We start from the raw sequence: 20,110 nt of genomic DNA on the forward strand, positions 1-20,110 counted from the left end.
CGTATATTTACATACCCGAGTGTAGAATGGCAGTTGCGAGCAAATAAATCATCTCCTAGGAGATATAGTTCTCCCAGAACTGCAGCGATTTTATGGCAGGGTAGTACCATTGTATAAACGTTAACAACACCGACAATACGTTTAAACCGCAAGTACAACCCCTAATCGTAAATTCGTCCAAGTACTACCCTGTAAACTGACAGGTATAGAACGAAAATGATGATTGACAGGGGTCTGTTTATGTCGCTTATCGGCATCTCAACAGGCGTAATAATTACTATTGCCTTGCCATAAAATCGCTCTGGGAGAACTATAACATTAAAAAAAAACTATTTTTCAAATTGACATCATCCGTCACTGTTATGTTGTGCCACAGGTATGGGTATCTGGTTACCAGAGAAACTTTCATTTTAAAAGCCTGAATTACCAAAATTTATAAAAAATGACATAAAATGTCAATTTAGTGGTCGCTTTTATTTGGCCGCAACTGTACATAGACACTTTACGTGTAAAAGTAAAAATTCTCGGATATTGGCTCCCCTAATTATTTTAGAACAAAGACTTAAATAAAAAAGTTGTGGAGTTTTGAAAATGGTATTTTTTTTAATCTTCCGAAGGTAAGTAAAAGAATTGACGAAATTGTCAAAATAGCAATATAGCTGTGAAGTGTAACCGAGGTGAGAACACTAATAACCAGAGATGATAATGTATGATATCTGATATGTCAAACTTGGAATTGGTCGCTCCAGATAGAATGCAGGAAATGTTGCTTGCTCTAAAAGACAATCCGGAGTAATACCATTTTACGAAGTTAACTTTTTCTTCTTTGTTAAAAGAGTTCATTCTTTGAGGAATCGACAAACCCGTTACCTTTGTCAAAAAATGAGCTTCATTGCAGTCGGGAATCATGGCTATTACTGTTTTATCGATAGATGCTTAACATTTAATTTTTCTATAATAACGGAACCAGAAGGTATTAGAAAAGAATTCGGGTACATTTTTTTTTACTCTACCACTTTTGTGTGTAAGGTTTTGTTGGAAAATAATTAGGGGAGCCAATATCCGAGGATTTTTACTATGTATTACATGTAAAGTGCCTATGTACCAAAATCCATTCTACACCTGGTATGTAGCAGTGTTTACCAAGTCCACTTTACAAATTAAATAGGAATCGAATTTTTAAATGGTGGTTATTTAACCGCTTCGTGTTCCCAGATATTTTCGAGAATAAGGGTGCAAATACATGCAGGGTTGCGATTATGTCCTGCTAATAGTAGTTTATTTGACGAGTTTGTGTGTAAATTGGGCCTTTTTTGGCACGCGTGGGCCATTTTAAAACGCGAGTGAAACGATAATGGTTTTTTTTCTTTAACTGAAAGCTGCAGAACAGTTTTTGGTACAAAATCGGGGTCTATGCTATGCTACTAAAATCCCTGTCCGTCCTTTTTAATACACCCAATATATCCTCTGATCAAGAAAATTTCTAGGCGAATCAGCTTTGGGTCCGTGATTAACCTCGCTGATAATTATCAAATATTTTTTTTTAAATGGCAAAGATAAATATAAAAAATACGAGGACATTTATTAAATTGTATCAATAGGTATAGCCCGAAAAAACGAATGCGGAAAACTGTCGTGGTTGAAATTACAACGTAATGCCCAATAAGAGTCTGCAGAAAAATTTAATAATCTTCAAAACGTAAGTTGTGACGGCTTCAGTCTTTCTACAGTTGGCCGGCCCAATAAAAAGTGTCGACCCGGATTATCTTGAGAACTACAGAAAATGTCAAAACAGATCGATTTTGTTTTGAAGAGGCGCACATAAAAGCGACAAATTCAGCAGCACAACTTCATCCACCTGACTAGAGTGGATACCAATCATTATAAGGAATGGGGGTCGACTGATATAAGAGTATCATTTTAAAGCATTTTAAATTCTCTTTACGATACTAAAACTTTTGGGTTTAAGAAAAGAATAATCTCAGTTAAATCTAATTTATTGAAGCTTACATTTTAAAGACATTGGGTCTTGGGACTGAAGTAAACAGTAGCGCCTGGTACCAAGGGACAAATGAGCAGGTGCCCATCAACTACAAAACGTATAAATTAAGTATAGTAATGAAAAATTAAAGTAAAATCTTCGTTATGTCTGACAAAAAGTAAAATATTTTTGTATCACAAACCCCATGTATTTGCTTCGGCTGCCCAACATCTTGTCGCCTATCAGTATTTTCCTCTACGAGCAGTAGATATAATACGAACGCAACAGACGGTGCTGATGACGTATTTTGTGTGATGTATACGCTGGAAGATGCAAAAAAACGTGGCAACGACATATCCAAACAGCAGCCTCTGGACACATTTTGTTAGGTGTACAATATGTGTGAAGCGTAATCAGTCGTGGTCGAGAACCAGCAACTAATAAATATTTTGTTGAAACAAGGCTTATGGTAAATTTTCCTTAATGTAGGCAAGTAAAGAAACCAGACGAGCTACCGAAAAATTACTCGATTGACCCTATGTGAGCGACTAAAGCATAAAAGAAATTAAAAAAAAAATAAGAACAAACGGGATGAAAGTCTGTTTTAACTGTCACTAAATTACGTAGATCTCCTTAAATATGACGATAAGAAGTTTAAATTTAGTAAAAACCATTACATGTGCAGGTCGCTAAAAAATATGGATACAGCTAAATATTTTCAGAACGGTTTAGCAGAGCTCGTTGAAATTTGGCACACAGTTAGAGGTGTTTGAATTCTATCATCTGAGATTAAGTTAACTTAAATTTTTTGAAATGAGACGGGGTGTCAAGTTTAATATTTTTGAAGACTATTTTTTTTGTGAATTCAGTGAAATGTCATATTTTTACACTTATTATTAACTTTTATTTATTTTTTTTGTCAAAGTACAGACGGCAAAGAACTAACGAAAACATTTCCAAGGTTAAACAAATTGTACAGTTTTTCAAATTTTATTGATTCCATAATTTTTTATAAAGTTTCGATTAAAATAATACATATATGCATGTGTTATATCACTGAATTCACAAAAAAGTACTCTTTGTAAAGATATCAAATTTGACCCCTGTGCCATTAAAAAAATCAAGTTAGCCTTGTATGTATCTTCAAAATAAATGATTTTAGAAAATTGACAAAAAAAATCAGATGATAGAATTTAAATACTTTTAAGTGTGTGGCAAATTTCAACGAGTTCTGCTGAACCGTTCTGAAAATATTTAGTTGTATCCATGCTTTTCAGCGATCCTGTATATTAATGTTAGGGGGAGTTGAAACGTGTCTCTGGTTAAATACCAACAACCTAACCGGAAAATGTGACATTCATTGTCGAATTTATTCTACACATGAAGCGGCACATTCAAAATTTGACAAGTTTTCATTTCACCTGACCTGACCAGACAATCATTTATAGATGATATCCTATATGGATATCTTTTTTTGCAAAGCACCTACCTTCTGTTTTGTAAATTTGAATATTCAGTTGATGTTATAAGGTAATGTGTAAGAACCTTAAAAGCTATTTACACAGGTTAATGGCGAACGAAGTGTGTAAAACAAAAAAATTACTGTTAAACTACAAAATAAAACTATGTAAGCAAAAATATTACAGTTAGACACGAATCTTTTCCTTACGTAAATTTGGTTTTGTCCATTCATTGCCATCTAGAACACAAAGCCTTTAGGCAGCAATTGTTTTTGATCGTGACCTCACAGTAAAGGCTTCATCTAAAAACAAATGAAACCTCCAGAATTTAATAAAAACAGTAAAATTTTTGGTTAGCATTCTTTTTCTTAGTAGAACGATGTGTTTAGCCTTTACAATTACTGCCTCATGCGGTAAAATGTCATTAATGACACGAAAATTGTCATTTACAAGTGAGGTTAAGTTTGTGTATTTATTGTTTTTGCGTAATTTTTACTTTGTGAATCATTTAAATAACACCAAATCACAACAAATGCTTCTTACATCTATTATTAAATTGTACTTACAACGACTTACAATCACGAAAATGTTGATTGGATGTAAAAATACTTCCCAGGTTTCAACGTCTTTTGCGACGTTCAATGAACAGTAAATACCCTGGTATCAACTGAAATTATTATACAATGAATGTTTTTATCGATGAACCATAGGGATTTACATGGTGTAAACTTTATTGCGTGTTAATGGTTTTTCTAGTGCTAATTTCAAAATGATTTTTCGCACACTTGTAGCTTACTTAATTTTCTACAGGTTCCGGTGTTTATTTTTTCAAGAAACATATGCACAATGGCCCCAAAAGGTGAATTTATGGGCAGCAATTTTGGGAGTTCATATTACTGGACCATTTTTATTTATTATAATATAAATAATTTTATTACTTTTATTATTCTACCATTTTCCAAACCGATTAGGTTACTGTTTAGTGGCTTTTATCAAACAGTTTGAGCATTTAAAACAGCAAAATATTTGTCCACCTCTTTAGTTTAAAATTTACATTTTAAGTTCTAAATGTTTCATTTAATAATAGTAGTTTATTTGACGAGTTTGTGTGTAAATTGGGCCTTTTTTGGCACTTGTGGGCCTTTAAAACGCTCGTTTCACACGCGTTTTAAAATGGCCCACGCGTGCCAAAAAAGGCCCAATTTACACACGAACGAGTTGACTACAACGTTTTTTTTTTTGGACGAGCCCCTTAAAGGCTCCAAATCGCTTAAAACCTTTAAAATTAGCTTGACGTTTCGTTTTGACAAGTTGTGACATTTATCAAAATCCGTTCACATAGGAGAAAATTCTCAAATTCTGACAGTGTCGAACAAAAAAATTGTTTCCCTGGATCTTTTTTTTTTCGAATTGGGAAATCTTTTAATAAATAGGTGTTAAAACATTTGCTTTTCAGTTTTAGAGCTTCGTAATTTATTTCAATGTCAGATATAGTATATAATTATACCAGTTTAACAAGACGTTGTATTATCACATGAGTGTGTTTAAAGCACGACGAGCGTAGCGAGAAGTGCTTTAATGGAACGAATGTGATAATACGTCTTGTTAAACGAGTATAATGTACTATTTTATCTACTGTGCTTTACTAATCCCTGAAATTTCGGCTGCTCAAACTTTCATAGTAGACTAGGGACTTTCGCGTGGGTTGGCAACAGACACTTGTCACAAAAATGTAAGGTTATATTTACTAAATTTACCTCGTAGCTTCATTCGTCACCTTGACGCCTGACGTGAAACGCCTATTGTCAAAATTAAAAAATTAAATTTCACTATTTTTAGTATTATTATTATTATATCACGCCTTTTCCTGTTACGATACGCAAAACAGTATCGTAATAGCATAAGTACGAAAGCAAAGTATAAAAAATTATTTATTACATAACTTGTGGACAATTAAGTAAGCTAAAAGTGTGCGAAAAATGATTTTGAAATTAGCAGTAGAAAAACCATTGCATAACACGAAATAAAGTTTACACCATGTAAATCCCTATGGTTCATCGATAAAATAAATTCACTGTTTACACTTGCCACCAAGCTTTTGCTTATCTCACAATTTTCAGTCTTCCATAAGAATGATTAAAACACCGTATTTGATACTTTCTGAAAATGTAAACAAATTTTGACGTTTGGCCTTCCTCTTGACGTCACACGCTGTCTGGCTTAAGGCCTGGTATTCTAGATGGCAATTGTCCATTTGTCAATTAATTGTCTACTTGAGAATACAAGACGGTTTCACACTATTAAAAAACCAAAAAAATTGTGTAATTTTTTTTTGACGTGTCCCATTTTTTTTTAATCCATTGTACGGTCGGTGGACAAATAAAACTGGGACACTTAAAATTTAATCTATGTAAATCAGACCATTGAATTGTCAGTATATTTGTCACTTTCTACATAATATGTCATACCAAACTTAACCTATTTGTAATAAAGCCGTAATTAAACGATGCAAATTTGTAAATTTTGACTTATGTGATTGTCATTTTTGTCCCAGTTTTATTTGTCCATCGACTGTACATCAATCCCTGGAAGTGACATTAGCGTTGGTTCATTTGTTATGCCACTGACATGAAACAGGTTTATTAACTATGAAGGTGACTAATATACAGGCTGGCGGACCAAAATAATACGGTGAATTTATCATCTTCTAGGAATAATAGGAAAAATGCTCAAAAAAATATATCTTAAATAATGATTAGGAAAGAAGCAATTTAAACTGACCAATCCTGTTGTTGATAATATAAATTAGTTTTCCTGCTTTATTTGTAACTATGGATGCATTTCTGATGATGCATATGCATTGTTGGGTATCCGCATTGTTTGTGCAGTGACGGACGTTTTTAAGTTATAGTATTTTTCAGGTTATAGTATTTCTGCTAGGATGTTCCCTATAGGGTATTTCACGGCGCAGGTTTAGAACACGCATGCGCCATTTTTCATTCTACTCCTGTCAGATGCATATCAGCTCGTGACCTAACCTCATAATATTAACAATAAAAATAATGATAATAAAGTCTTCAAAAACTGTTTAAAATGGGTAAAGTTAGGGCAAAGCATTACGGTGCAGTTAAACATTGTGTTTTTGGCGACTTGTTAGTGACAATAGAATTGACACTTTATGAGTTGTATGAAAATAGGCGGAGTTTGCTACTGCGCATTCACTTAAAGAAATAGTCTATTGGGAAAACGAACTGCGTACTCCTGACTCCTGAGCAGCAACTGTGGCGCTCTCATCACACTGTCCATATAAGACAAGCATATCAAAATATTCTAAAGAAGTAAACATTAAGCGTTTTTAATGACTTTTGTAATTGTCAGAAATAATTTATTATGACATAATATTCAATTATTATGTCCTTTGCAACAATCAAATTTGTTTCGATAGTTATTGATATAATTTTTTAAGGTAATTTTATATCTACACGCGATTGGTCAATTAACAACGTTCTTATTTTAAAATCCAATGAGGATGGATTTTTTAAAATATTTTTCCTATTATTCCCAGAAGATGATGATTTCACCGTATTATTTTGGTCCGCCAGTTCTGATAGACCCTGTATTTAGTTTTTATGCCGCAATTTTACTATATACATAGATCTTGCATTCAGTATAATGTTGTAACATAAATTTAGTCTACCATATGGTCTAATTACGTCGAGCATATATACCAAAATTGAGATTGTTTAGTTACAATAAAACGAACTTTGCTTTCTAGTATGGTCATTTTTTATCTTTAATAAATTCGGACAGTTCACATTCCTGTTTAAAATCATGCGTAGCCATGGTTTGGTTCATTTGTTACTATGAAAAGCCACAAACAAGTCATTGGTCAAAAAGAGTCATTGCTATGCCTCGTCACAGAAAGATCATGCCCCGTCACAGAAAGATCAACGTGTTACAAAATTATACTTACTTCATCTTATTTGGTGTAACAAAAATGGTTCAATTTTAATATTTAGTCAGTATTCAGTTGTAAATTGATTAATTGAATTTATCAAATTATAGGTGGCATGATTGTGTACATAATTGTATGTATCTATTTATTTAAGTATTTAAGAGATGATTTGCTGCAATGATTTTTCAATGTTTTTTTTTTATTGAACTAAAATTATTCATACATACTGAATAACAAGCTTCATATTTTTTTTTAATTCTGTCGTATTTTTATAGTTCTAGGTTAAGATGAGTGTCATAATACGTCTGCAAAACTTACCATGGTCAGCTAACGCTCTCGACATACGACAATTCTTCCACGGATTAAGCATTCCAGAAGGAGGCGTACATATTGTTGGTGGAGAACAAGGCGACGCGTTCATCGCTTTCAGGTATATCACGGAAGGTTTTATTTCCACTTCGAAAATCAAAATGCGTAGCTACTTAGAAATTAAACACGACAGCCACCACATTTTCTTAGTTAACGCTATTGGTTAACTCCATGAAACGTACATTTTCTGATCAGAGCACAACTGTGATTATTGAAAGAAATTCCCAATAGTTTAAAAAAATATGTATCAATAATCGGCGATTAAGAAATATGTGTGCTAGATTTTTTTTTTTTATTGGAATAACTGCTGGATAAATAAGAGATTGCAACAGAGTTCATGGTTTCTTGCTTAAGATGTGGTAAGTACTTTACTATAAACAACAAAAAAATTGTTAGTGTGAGGTACATTTTTAAACCCATGTCGGTTTCTACTTAGAACACTCAAGTTTGAATTCTAATTATTACTAGATTTAAATTTTCTTGAAAAAGAATCGCATAGTAAAACTAATATCATGAACATAAAATGAAAAACATTAACGAATTTTATTCATATATACAATACAAATATGTAGTCTCTTAAAGGGAATCCTTGTTGATTATTTTACATATTTACGTAGAAAAATCTTATTTTCTTACATTCACACATTGTTGGTGTCAACTATACATTTTATAGTGGGGGAAAACAGGACAACAATAATGTGTTCCAAAATTTTATACAATTACATATTATAAGGTAAGCAGCAGCAACAATCTGCAATCTTTATAAAATCAACAAGCAGTGTTATTTTATTGTTCAGAAATTCAATTGTAGGTTTGGATTGTTCAGAGAGTATGTGTGGAGTAGGTTTTAAAGCTAGAAACCAATTTTGGTACATTATATTTAAGAGATGGGAGGAGCATGTTTTTAAAATTCGAATGTTTACCCGATATGAAACATCTAGTATTCGAATTGTTTATTTATTTATGAAGTTATTTCAGATTGTTAATAAATTAATAAAGCGAAAGGTGAATCTTGTATTTTTTAAATTATTTTTAGGTACATTTATCAATTACAAATTCTTAACGACATTTATTTAAGAAAATTTCTTTAATTTTTCAAAATCACCATACTTTTTGATAGATTTGTATATTTTCTCAGAATAAACATTAAACACTTGCATATTAATTTTCGAAATTTTCCAACATTCTTGGTTAGTATTCGCCCATCTCTACTCAAATCTAAACTTATAAAAATTTAAGGTGGACCTTAATTTTCTACATGGTGGATAAACAAACAAATAATTTTGACAGCAATTACTCGTGTAATTAAACTAAACTATGAAGAATTATACATGGGGGTCCAAAATATTTAAACGATGTTAACGAAATATGACAAAACTTCACTCCTAATTGTTGAATAACATATCATACTCTCTGACTTTACGTTTAAAGTTGTCTTTAAAATAATAATGAAATAGTAAACTATTTAAATAATACAATATAAAATGTAACATGTTAGAAAGGAGTCTGTCTGTGTTCCTTCTACAATTATTAGTTACGTTGTGACGAAAACAAATATCTTATACCTAATTTTCAATTGATTTTTTTATCAATAGAGTTCGAAAATACGTATTAATCCATACATTGACCAATGCATTACAGGTCTTTATTTTACCTCTTAAAAAAGTAAAGTTAAAATATATATTTTGGAATATTAGATATTTGGACGAAACTTTATCAATAACTTTTTTTGTTTTGTTACAATCTTTATGTTTTGGTCGAATATTTGATTGTCCCTTGATGAACTTTCTAGAATAGTTTATGATTCTTTTATCATTGTATAATTTCATTGTTATTCAATTTCCTTTTTATTTCGGTTGCACAAAGTCTCATTCTTTTTTTCTATGAGTGTGCCAGTGTTTTCTTCGTCATTATAACAGTCTTACTGCTGTTGTTATTGCTGTTTTACAAATTTAAATTTTAAATAAATATTTAAAAATGTAAATTTCCATTGTGGTTGCTTCACTTTTCGATTTCAAGATTGTGTGAATTTTTTCTTAAAAATGTTGCGCGTGCTTGAAAGGTTACATGAAATCTGAAAAGCCAAAAACCGTTTTAGTGCATGGGTGATCTGGAAGTACTAATTAAATTATGTATTACTTCTGTGCGTATTGAATACTTCAAATTTCTTCTCGGAGACCAACAACAAGTAGTGCAACGAAAGTGTAGTTAGTAATAACTGCTATTTCTCGTTTACGGGACAGTTTACATGAAAGCTATTCTTACCAGATATCATTTTTTTGTATAAGAAAATTAAGGATGAGTCTAATTTAAAGTCTATATGAGCCCATTTTATTTATTTTTTTACAATAATAGCATTTAATCAGGTCAAAATCACAACCTACTATGTAATTACAAGTTTTTAAATTTCCATATAAGGAAAGAACTTTAACGGCCGGATTCACCAACGCCAGTTAAAGTTAACTGTAGGTTAAAATGCTTCGTTACTTTAGCTACCTATTGTTATAACAATGTTTTCGTATATTTTAGCCTACAGTTAACTTTAACTGGCGTTGGTGACTCCGGCCCTGAGAGAAATATTTTTAACGTAACTTTCATATTGTGAAATTTTAGAGTTGATTCAATCAAAACCAGAGGCTTTAAAAAGTAATTTAGGTAATAACATCGGCTATATACAGGGTTATAAAAGTTTCTAACATCGTAGGTGGCTGTACACTTTATTTAGGTGCACCGCTACGCCAACTACAATGTTAGGAACATTTATAATAACACTGTATAATACAATGGAGACCTAGCCAAGTAGATGTGAAATTTAAAAAATCGCCCGGTACATAACACGATAGTGACACAACTCAAAAGATACTATTTTGGAGTTACGTACTACAAGTCGCAACATTGTAAACTAGTCCAGTAACAACAGTGGCATATCAGTTAATTCAGTGTTGGATCACCAAATAGCAAAAGTCGCTATTCCATGCTACTCTTCCATAACAACGCAAACTAAACGAATTTATTTCAAATAGTAATTTTTCGAGTTGTGGTATTATTGCAGTCCATAAGCGGTACATACAGCATGTAACAGAAATAAGTACAGTAATTTTAACTGGTAATAAAACTCATCAAGAGTAACAACTTTTCTAAAAAAAAAAAATTTCGTAAACGTTTTCGTTAATTTCGCTACCCGCCACTGGAGAACAGAAGTGACTATAAATGTGACGACCGTGTATACTAATATAGGTATGTATACAACTACGTGATGCGAGTTCTACATTGGTGCTTGGGTCAAGGTATTACGTTATCAACCACTTGGATTGCTGCGGATTGCTTCCAAAAAGTATTCTTCATTTTTATTTTGAAAAAACCGAAATCTTACGTGTGGTATCCCGAAAAAAAGTAACAAAAAGTTATCCTAAATAAAATTAAACGCGTTTAAAAGAAGATGCCAAATACACTAGTATTTTCAACAGTTCCAAAGCCACAAACATGGGATACATGATCTAGATGATTTTCAGAGTATTTTGATTTTCACACAAAAAAAGGCTAGAAGCTATCATTTTACAAGTGCGAGCACGGTTTGTGGGCAGAGGCGCCACAAGTGCGAGCACTTGCAAGAGTTTCTGGCCATGTAATACACAAATTTATTTAAAGCAAAAGATAATCATTTTTGTTAAAATACTACCGGATAGGGAATTTATTTTTCTTCCATTGGCAACATAAAAGATTCAAGAAGCGACTGTGACACGACAAAAGTCAATCAATTCCTGAAATATTCAAAACCGTCGTCGTCCTCTCTCTGTTATTCCTAACCCGTCGCCAGTTGTCCATGAGGGTTGTCGACCTGGTGGCCGCCCGCCCGTATTTCTAATAACCCCCTCGGCCTCTACTGATTCGACTTCTGCTATACACAATGCACAGCTTGCGATGAAGGATACAAATTTGCCCAACATCAATATTTCACACTTAAAAAATTATAGAATACAAAAATTCCACATGACATTGACACTCTCAGTGCCGCCAACCTAAAATCTTTCATCAAAAATTCCTATTTGCCTACGTGCCAAGGCACGCAAATGCTATTTTCAAGACGCTTTAGACGAAGGGAAAATCAGTATTTTCTAGACGGAGGCCGAAAAAAAAAGTTCAGATATAATCGTGTCAAAAATAAATTACCTACTCTCTAGGATTTAGGGGGGTATTCGTTACTAGACTGCCATAAATTTGGTGAGCTTGTAGGCTCTGTGGTTTCTGGTGACAAACAAAAGATATCGTAACCGTAACGCAGCGAATTCCTTGCATGGCTCTATTTCTCCCTAAGTGAAGATATTTTTTCGTTTCACAATCAATTTTGGTTTCTATCGACATACTTAGTTGGACTTAATCTCTCAATTCGTAGTAACCAACCTTAGGCATTCAAAATTACTTTTGAAAATTCTAGTTACAACGGTTGTAATACAACCTGAAAAACGTTATTTCCCTAAAAGTTCGAAATCTAGGGAGTAATTTATTTTTGACACGATTATACTTCCACATATACGTACTTTAAGGCGAAATCAAAGAAATTATATAAAGTATTCATCATATCTGACAAGTGTTCTCGTACAACAAATAAATAAGAAAACGAATAAATACATGAGCGATAAAAGTACAAAAATTTAATTTTCTCTTGCGATAAGACGTGATACCTTGTTTTGTTAAACTAGCGCAATTGTCTTTATATGTAGTTACGTCTCACCCAAACATTATTTTTGGAATAATTCTACTACACACAGTAGATTAGAACGGGGTCATTACACTTCAGATTATTTTAGTCTAAAAGACATTGGCGTAGAATATAAATGTGAAAATGATCTCAAGAAGAAAATCCGGAAAAGTGTACATATTCAATCATAACCCAATGTCATTGAAACTGTCTGACGCGAACCTTTTTTCGGACATTTTCAACATAGCAATCTGAAGTTCCGAACTGCGAGCGGATACTTATGTCATCTGCTTCTCCAAGAACGTCAGGTTCATCGCAGATAACAACTTAAGAACATCTAGATCAACATACTTAACTCTTGCTGCATTACGATGTATACGTTAGACATTATGATGCGATAACGAAAGTTATCAAATAAATAAGCATTTCTCCCAGACTTGTCTTGATAACATACTTACTAAAGGATAGATTCACGAAACTCAGATACTTTGCAAATCTTTAACGAAGCGGCAAATACAATGCTTCAACAATATCATTTGTCATGGTTTTGAATTTGTAATGTTTTATCGAGCCATACCGATTTTCGTGAATGACCCCCAAAGTAAATATGTATGTCTAATCACAAGTGTAAGACTTGGTTTTTGTCCAAGGGCGTTATCCCTCAATATTTGATCATTAATCGATCAGACTCATCGATACACATTAAATTAGACAATCTCAGCTACAGTCGTACGATAATCTACGATCGGACTCACCTCCACCTCATTCTGTCATTCAAACGGTAAATGATAAACACCTGACACATCTGTCGCGAATCAAGGTCATACAGTGACTCACCCGGGGGATTCCTCCCCCTAGCTTCTATCATGATGAGGGGCTCCAACCACGGGCGTCGTCTTCAGAGCGCTACGTTCCGGGATTGCGTTGGATGTTCTAGTAGCACCTGTAATAGCCCCGTGTGCACTTTGGGGTGCACAGCCCGCCCGCAGCCTCCACAGAAAAAGGCCACCAATGCCAGCGTGAGAGCGCGATAGCTCCCTTCCATACGTTACACTGCCCCCTCAGTACCTGGGGACCGGAATGACCTCATAACCTATTATTCCGCAACGTATGATCGGTGCATTTGGTTTCCACCACCAGCCGTCCCGACAAGACGCGCCCGATCAACGGCCTAGCCGTGTCATGAGCCAAAGGTGCCCCACCCGGACATCCGGTGCTCAGGAATCATACCATGGTATAGGGAGGTTTTACGCATTAAGGTACTGATTTATAGCCCAGGTTGCCCAAACCTGCTATCACCCAGTTTACCAACACACCTGGTAACTGTATCTCTATTTCGGGCTATCGCTAGCCTAATTCACTACACCACTTCCGGGCCACAATTATTCACCTGCCGTCACTCTCGTACTCGTACCTTGGACAGCCGGTCGGTTCCAGCCGCCAAGCGACACTGCCCCTGTCTCGCCTGTGGAACTCTTAAAAATCACCTCCGAGTCGAGGACCTTTCAGAATATAATTTATGAGCCACATGTTTGGGGTGGAAAAGGTAGTTTTCTGTTGCGTTTTTAAAATTCTCTTACACAAGATTTAAAATTTCGATAAGGCAAATTTAATAATCATAAAATCAAATAATATGCATGTGATTCATGCCTCTTTTGTAGTAGAGTAAGTGGTCGCATATAATCTTATTTATTATTATTTAACAACTAATTTATAAACAAATAATTTGTTTCATGAATTACGAGTATGTATATAATTTTATTAACAAGCCGAATTTACTGGCACAACAAGTCTTACTTATACGGGGTCATTATAAATGATTGTCCCATCGTAAGTGGCTGTGCGCTATGCTTTAGGTGCGCCGCTACGCCCACTAGTTGTTACAAACATTTATTAGTTATTTATTTAACGAGTTCGTGTGTAAATTGGGCTTTTTTTGGTATGAGTGGGCCAGATTAAAACGCGACTGAAACGAGCGTTTTAAAGGCCGACGAGTGCCAAGAAAAGTCCAATTTACACAAGAACGAGTTGAATACAACGTTTTTTTTGTTCGACGAACCCCTTAAAGGCTCCAAATTGCTTAAAATCTTTAAAATTAACTTGACGTTTCGTTTTGACAAGTTGTCACATTTATCAAAATCCGTTCACACAGGAGAAAATTCTCAAATTCTGACAGTCGAACAAAAAAAAATTATAATGACCCCGTATTTTCATGGGCTTCCATGGATTAAGTGTAATACTGACGGAAGGCCAAACGATCCAATAGTGGATACATTACTCGCCGGTCAGGTGATTGTTGGCAACACGTAATTTCTCCAAAAGGTAAACTGCGGTCATCTCTTTTATTAAAAATAATTCCGCATTACCACATATTTTTGTAACGTTCGACTTTTTTTGAGTTGGCATCTGTATATATTAGATTCATTTTTGATTTCATTCATTCCTATCTACGATTAATGCCAAAAAATTACTAAAAATCCAATAAACACAAACCGTTATTATCTTATCTACTTTATAGGGACTAATTGCATAACTTTTTTTCGTAACCTGGGTACAATAAATTTTTAAAACTTAAGTCCAGTTAAACTTGTGAAGTTTTCGGCTGTCTTCAGAGAAAAAAGTTATCAATGGCATTTACAATATTTCTTTTTGCCATTATGTTGTTCCATATTGTCAATAATGAACTTACGGAATAAGTACTATAACTGATTTCGTAGAAAGTCAAAACCAATGATAAATGTTTTAACAGTTTCATAATGAAATTGGTTTTTTTCTGAAAGCAATCACTCGACGGTGTGAATAAATAATTGTGTGTTGGACTAGTTGATTGAGTGCGCAATATGCAGCTGTTTAGGTTTCAACACTTCTAGATTCGCCTAAATCGATTTTTTAACGTATTTCGTAAAAGATAGTATCACATCAATGAAATTTCGTTTGTAACTCCATTTCGTTAACTCACAATTAGAATTGAAAAGAAAATAACAAAGTACGAATTTAACGAAAATGACTTAATTTTATGGTTAATCGTTAACTAAAATACGAAGCTTGGAAAGGACAAGGAAGTTATAAAAGGAATAATGAAATGAACACAAAGGACAATATGTAAGTGATAAGAAACAAAATCTAAACAAATAAATACGGAAGGTAACGTAAGATAAGTGAACAGTAGTCCCTGAATATAAATAGTTTGAAGATTTGATTTTAGAGTTATTTGAAAGATGTGAAAACAAATTTCTAAAAATTGAAAACTGGATAATTTACAATGTTATCCATAAAATAAAAATCCTTCATCATTGATTCAATTCACCGTAAAGTACAAGTGGCACCCCGCGCTGACGAGCGCGACCGACAATGAGATGGACGTCGTCATTTTCCTCATTAATTTTTAAATTCTTGATGTATATCCTTAAACCGATAAATACTGGGACTATTGGATCACATTTACTTAACTGACATACGTACCAATCCTCTTCTAGTTAAACGTGTTATTAACGTTATGCCATATGGATGCATTTTCTCACGTTTACATCTGCCTCTTCTGATTATAAGAGGTTTACTGCTTTTCAACGGATCTGCCTGCGACATTTTTAAGTGAATATTTGTTGAAGAGAACATTTAATAGAAAATGGGTATTGTTTCTTTAAAATGTCTTTCATCAGAGTTGCTTACTGTATTCCCCACAGTCATCGTTCTGTTAATATTTACATTGCTTTCGTTAAAACTAACAATAAAAAGCAACTTATAGGAGACTCGGTTATAGGTAAGTGCTGTTAGCTGCTTACAAAAATGAGTACATAGAGTGAAAATACTTTAAGGAGAACACGTTGAGTCATCCAAATCTGTCACTGATGTTTTGTCCAGTAGCGTTCTGAAATGGGGGCATGGTAAATACGCTTTTATTTTAATTATTATGATATATTCAGCCTTGAAAAAGAAGAAAATAACTGATTTTAATGTCTGAGAAAATAACCCAGAAATCACGAAACACAACGAAACGAATATGTACTGCCAATGGAAATCACAAGAGAGCACTAACGTACGCCACTGACGCAGCTTGGCCGGTCAACGGTTCGTACCTTCCTATCCCTAACTTTGAAAAATGGACTCGACTAACGTATTTCGTCTACTGCGCAACTTTATTGGTGTGTTCTCCTTAAAATGTTTTCACTCTACATATCTTCATGTTATAAAGATTTGTCATTACATCGGATAACAGTAAATCAATTTAACAATGAAAACGTTTAAAAAAATGATACATTATAAAAACTATTTCAAAATTTGTTTGCATATGATTTTGTCGTTCAAAAACTAAAAATTAATATTAAGTGAAAATCAATACCTATCGAACCGTCAACGTTACAGTTTTTGAAATTGTTTTTTTCTGAATTGAACGTGAATGAAAATTAAACGGAAAAAAAATCAGGATCTGCATGCAAAAATTATAGTAGGTACCATAAACTTAAAAAAAATCATTAATTGCAATTATTTAAAATTTTTATAATACTATATATCTGCCTTGTCCTTTGGTCTTGCTGCAAAAAACTAAAGCATATTTCTCCCACATGATCATTGCAGGTTCCATTGTTGCATTTACAATATTATCTGAATATTCTATCCTCTGTATTGTGTAAAGAATATCCATGTGTAGCAATATATTTGAATGTCATTGCTCCTGGAATTTTTGAATTGTTCGTTCGATTCCTGATTCCTGATTTTCAACGAATAAACATTTATTAACAGAGCATACCTGATCACTGCTTGTTTTTGTGGGTAAGCATTAGCTGATCAATTGATTACAGAAGTTTTGTAATCAAAATACGTACATTAGTATATTAGCCGAACTTGCACTTCCATATCAAGAAGTTAAGAACTGGCTTACAGATTTAAACTTGAGATAGATTACTATAAATACATCAGGTGTCGACTGCTGTAAATCTGTTGTAACACAAGAAAGATCGACTTCATGACAGACGATTGCAGAAATAATAAGAATCGTAACTTCCTGTAGATAGTGTAGAAAAAAACGCACAATGGATTATCCGTAAAAAGTTCTTGATTCAGAATCCAAAGTAATCGAGTAGAAACAAGAGTTTATTACTCCTCGATAATTTCTTGCACCTATCTCACCACGAAAAGTTATGGCAACAGTTTTTTTGAAATTTTGGACTACCTTTGATTGACATTTCGCTCTATGGACATGCAATAGGGAAGTAGAATACTAAGATAATTTGCAAAATGCGTGATCATATCGAGGAAAAAGTAAGACGAGATTTGTTCTTCCATCAGGACAATGCTCCGGTTCGCAAGAGTTGCAGTTGGCAATAATTAAGCCTTAATAACAGAGGTAAATGAGTGACATGAAAACATTTCATCATTCTTACACACCGAACGTGTATCTTAGGTGACTGTTGAGACTTCTGCTTTCGAGTTAGGAACTATCTGTAATGAAGCATCCTCGTACTACGGTTTTATTAATAGCCTCACCTTTTTATAGCATCTAGTTTTTTATTTTGAGAAAAACACTAAAGCAAATGTGTGTACGAGCATTTTTCTCACTCTGAATAAATCTTCAGGTTGTACTTAAATTACTTACCAGATTTGCTATAGACGCTGTTGCCACACATCCGAAAGTAATAGTGGCAAACGTAAGATGATTATTAGAGGCGTGGATGTTAATGATCGACTAGTCTCAATTGTGTCAAGTATTTTTGTGCAATCACGCGAAAGAACAATTCAGGGTATACATACGGTATCCACTCGTCTGTTCGATGTTTAATGAAGATCTGGTTTCTACAAAAGTTTTTAGATACCTACTAAATAAATTTAAAATATTCCGGGCATCACTTTTGCCTTGCAAGTCTTCGGACACTCGGGGAAGCCACCTGCTGCAGCACGGAGTTAATCTACGTTTATACCATTCCATACTTTTTGAAGCGTACTGTTTGATTACCGCTTTGTGGGCAGGTAAATGAAGCCCTTTGTGTCTAGGTGTAAAGAGTTCGTCGCAGTTGATAAACTGATTTACGTCAATTTTGAACAACGTTCATTCTGTATCGAAATTCCATCTTGTTGGAGAATCCGCTCAAAATGTACTCTTAACGTTCTTTCTCTGGGTAGATAAAGTCATTTTTCTCTGGAATCTTCTGGTATTAACCTATGTATTTTTCCGGCCATTTTAATATGCTCAGGAATGAGCTATAGTTGAGGTGTTATTTCTAGAATAATTCTCAATTGTCCCAAAATCATGGTCACATTTCAAAGTACCTATGAAATAACCTTATCCTTTTGAATATTTCGGAAGCCCAATGTTGAAGACAACAATTCGTGGATTTCTCGCATGGCCACGGAGACATGTATGTATAGTATTTTTTTACAAAGTTTCGAAAAGAGCTCACAAGAGGGAAGACGATCACGCAAGCATAATTCTTCTGCAATACTAAATAATGAGCTATTCGACAAGGCAATGATGGTAACATGAGTTTAGTAGAAGTACGAGTGTACGAAAATATTCGGACCCAACAAGAAAAATGAAGTATAAAATAAATAAAAACAACTTGCACAATACCTATGAACGTATATGTTCAAGGAAAATATATGACAGCCTGTATATTTTAATATGAACTTATTAAAATGAGAGAAGGTAAGGGGATCTACCGTTTTATCAAAAAAGTATGCAACGTCGTTCCCGTGTACATACATCGGTGTATAAGACGACTCAAAACCAAGGATCATCGCGATATCAAGACATTTAATTTCTGTAATATTTGGTTCTATAAGATTCCTATTGTCGGGTGCTCCTTAAGATTTATCCCTCGTTTTCTAAAATGATTAACTTATCCACCCAAGTAAAATTTAAAACACAAAGCGTACGTGTTTTTTCCGATTTATTGTATAATTGTCCGTTTACTCTAAGGCTATATTGTGTGGGTTTCAGAAGCCACGCGCCCCTGCAATAAATCAAATTTTAAAAGCTGTTGGGTGGATGTACAAGGTCCGGTTTAAGGGAGAATGTTTAGTTTTATTATTTTCTGAACCGAAGTATATGGTACCCTGGTTAATTCACTGGTCTCCTTAATAGGGCCCCTTGTGACTAGACTTTCATACGAGTAGCTTATTTTGCAACATAATCTCTAAAAATGAAAATCTATAAATTGCAATTCATATTTCGACAAATTTGCCTCAGTCACAATCACAAAATGTTTTCTATTGTAGGCAAATCAACTTTTACACAATGGGATAATTCTACGGCCCCAATATAACCTTAGAGTAAACGGACAATTATACATACTTCACAAAGACAAGCTTAAATTTCCTCAAAAGTACAATTGTATTTGCCTGGTATCCCAGTCACATCCGCCTCAATTTTACTCGAGACGATAAAGGTGTCGCGTTGTTCGAGGTGCTGTTGCTGGGTCGAACAGGTCAAGTCGGCCCCGAGACTTCTTGGCTTGGATCGTCGCTAGACAATGACTGCCTCCAAGTTATCAAATATGAAGTTTTCTTTGTCACCAAGTATTCCAGCACAGTTGCGGTAAAACTTCGATGCTTTGTTTGGTGGTGGCGTTGCTGTCCGTGCAGCGGTGGAACCTTTTACTGGCCCACACTACTGGATCTCCTCCCCGCGAGACTTCCGCTGGACTAGGACA

General features: G+C 34.1%; 1 protein-coding gene across 1 annotated transcript in view; it reads left to right on the forward strand.

The window, feature by feature from the left end:
* The window catches only part of LOC138141266 (RNA-binding protein 12), a 52,349-nt gene that overhangs the window by 13,879 nt on the left and 18,360 nt on the right, over positions 1-20,110 (forward strand). The window contains exon 2 of the mRNA XM_069061969.1: positions 7,672-7,826. Within this exon, the coding sequence (XP_068918070.1) occupies positions 7,684-7,826 (143 nt within the window). The 5' untranslated portion in view covers positions 7,672-7,683. The remainder of the gene's footprint in view (positions 1-7,671; positions 7,827-20,110) is intronic.

Source organism: Tenebrio molitor, chromosome 1 (genome assembly GCF_963966145.1).
Source record: "Tenebrio molitor chromosome 1, icTenMoli1.1, whole genome shotgun sequence".
Lineage (NCBI taxonomy): Eukaryota > Metazoa > Arthropoda > Insecta > Coleoptera > Tenebrionidae > Tenebrio > Tenebrio molitor.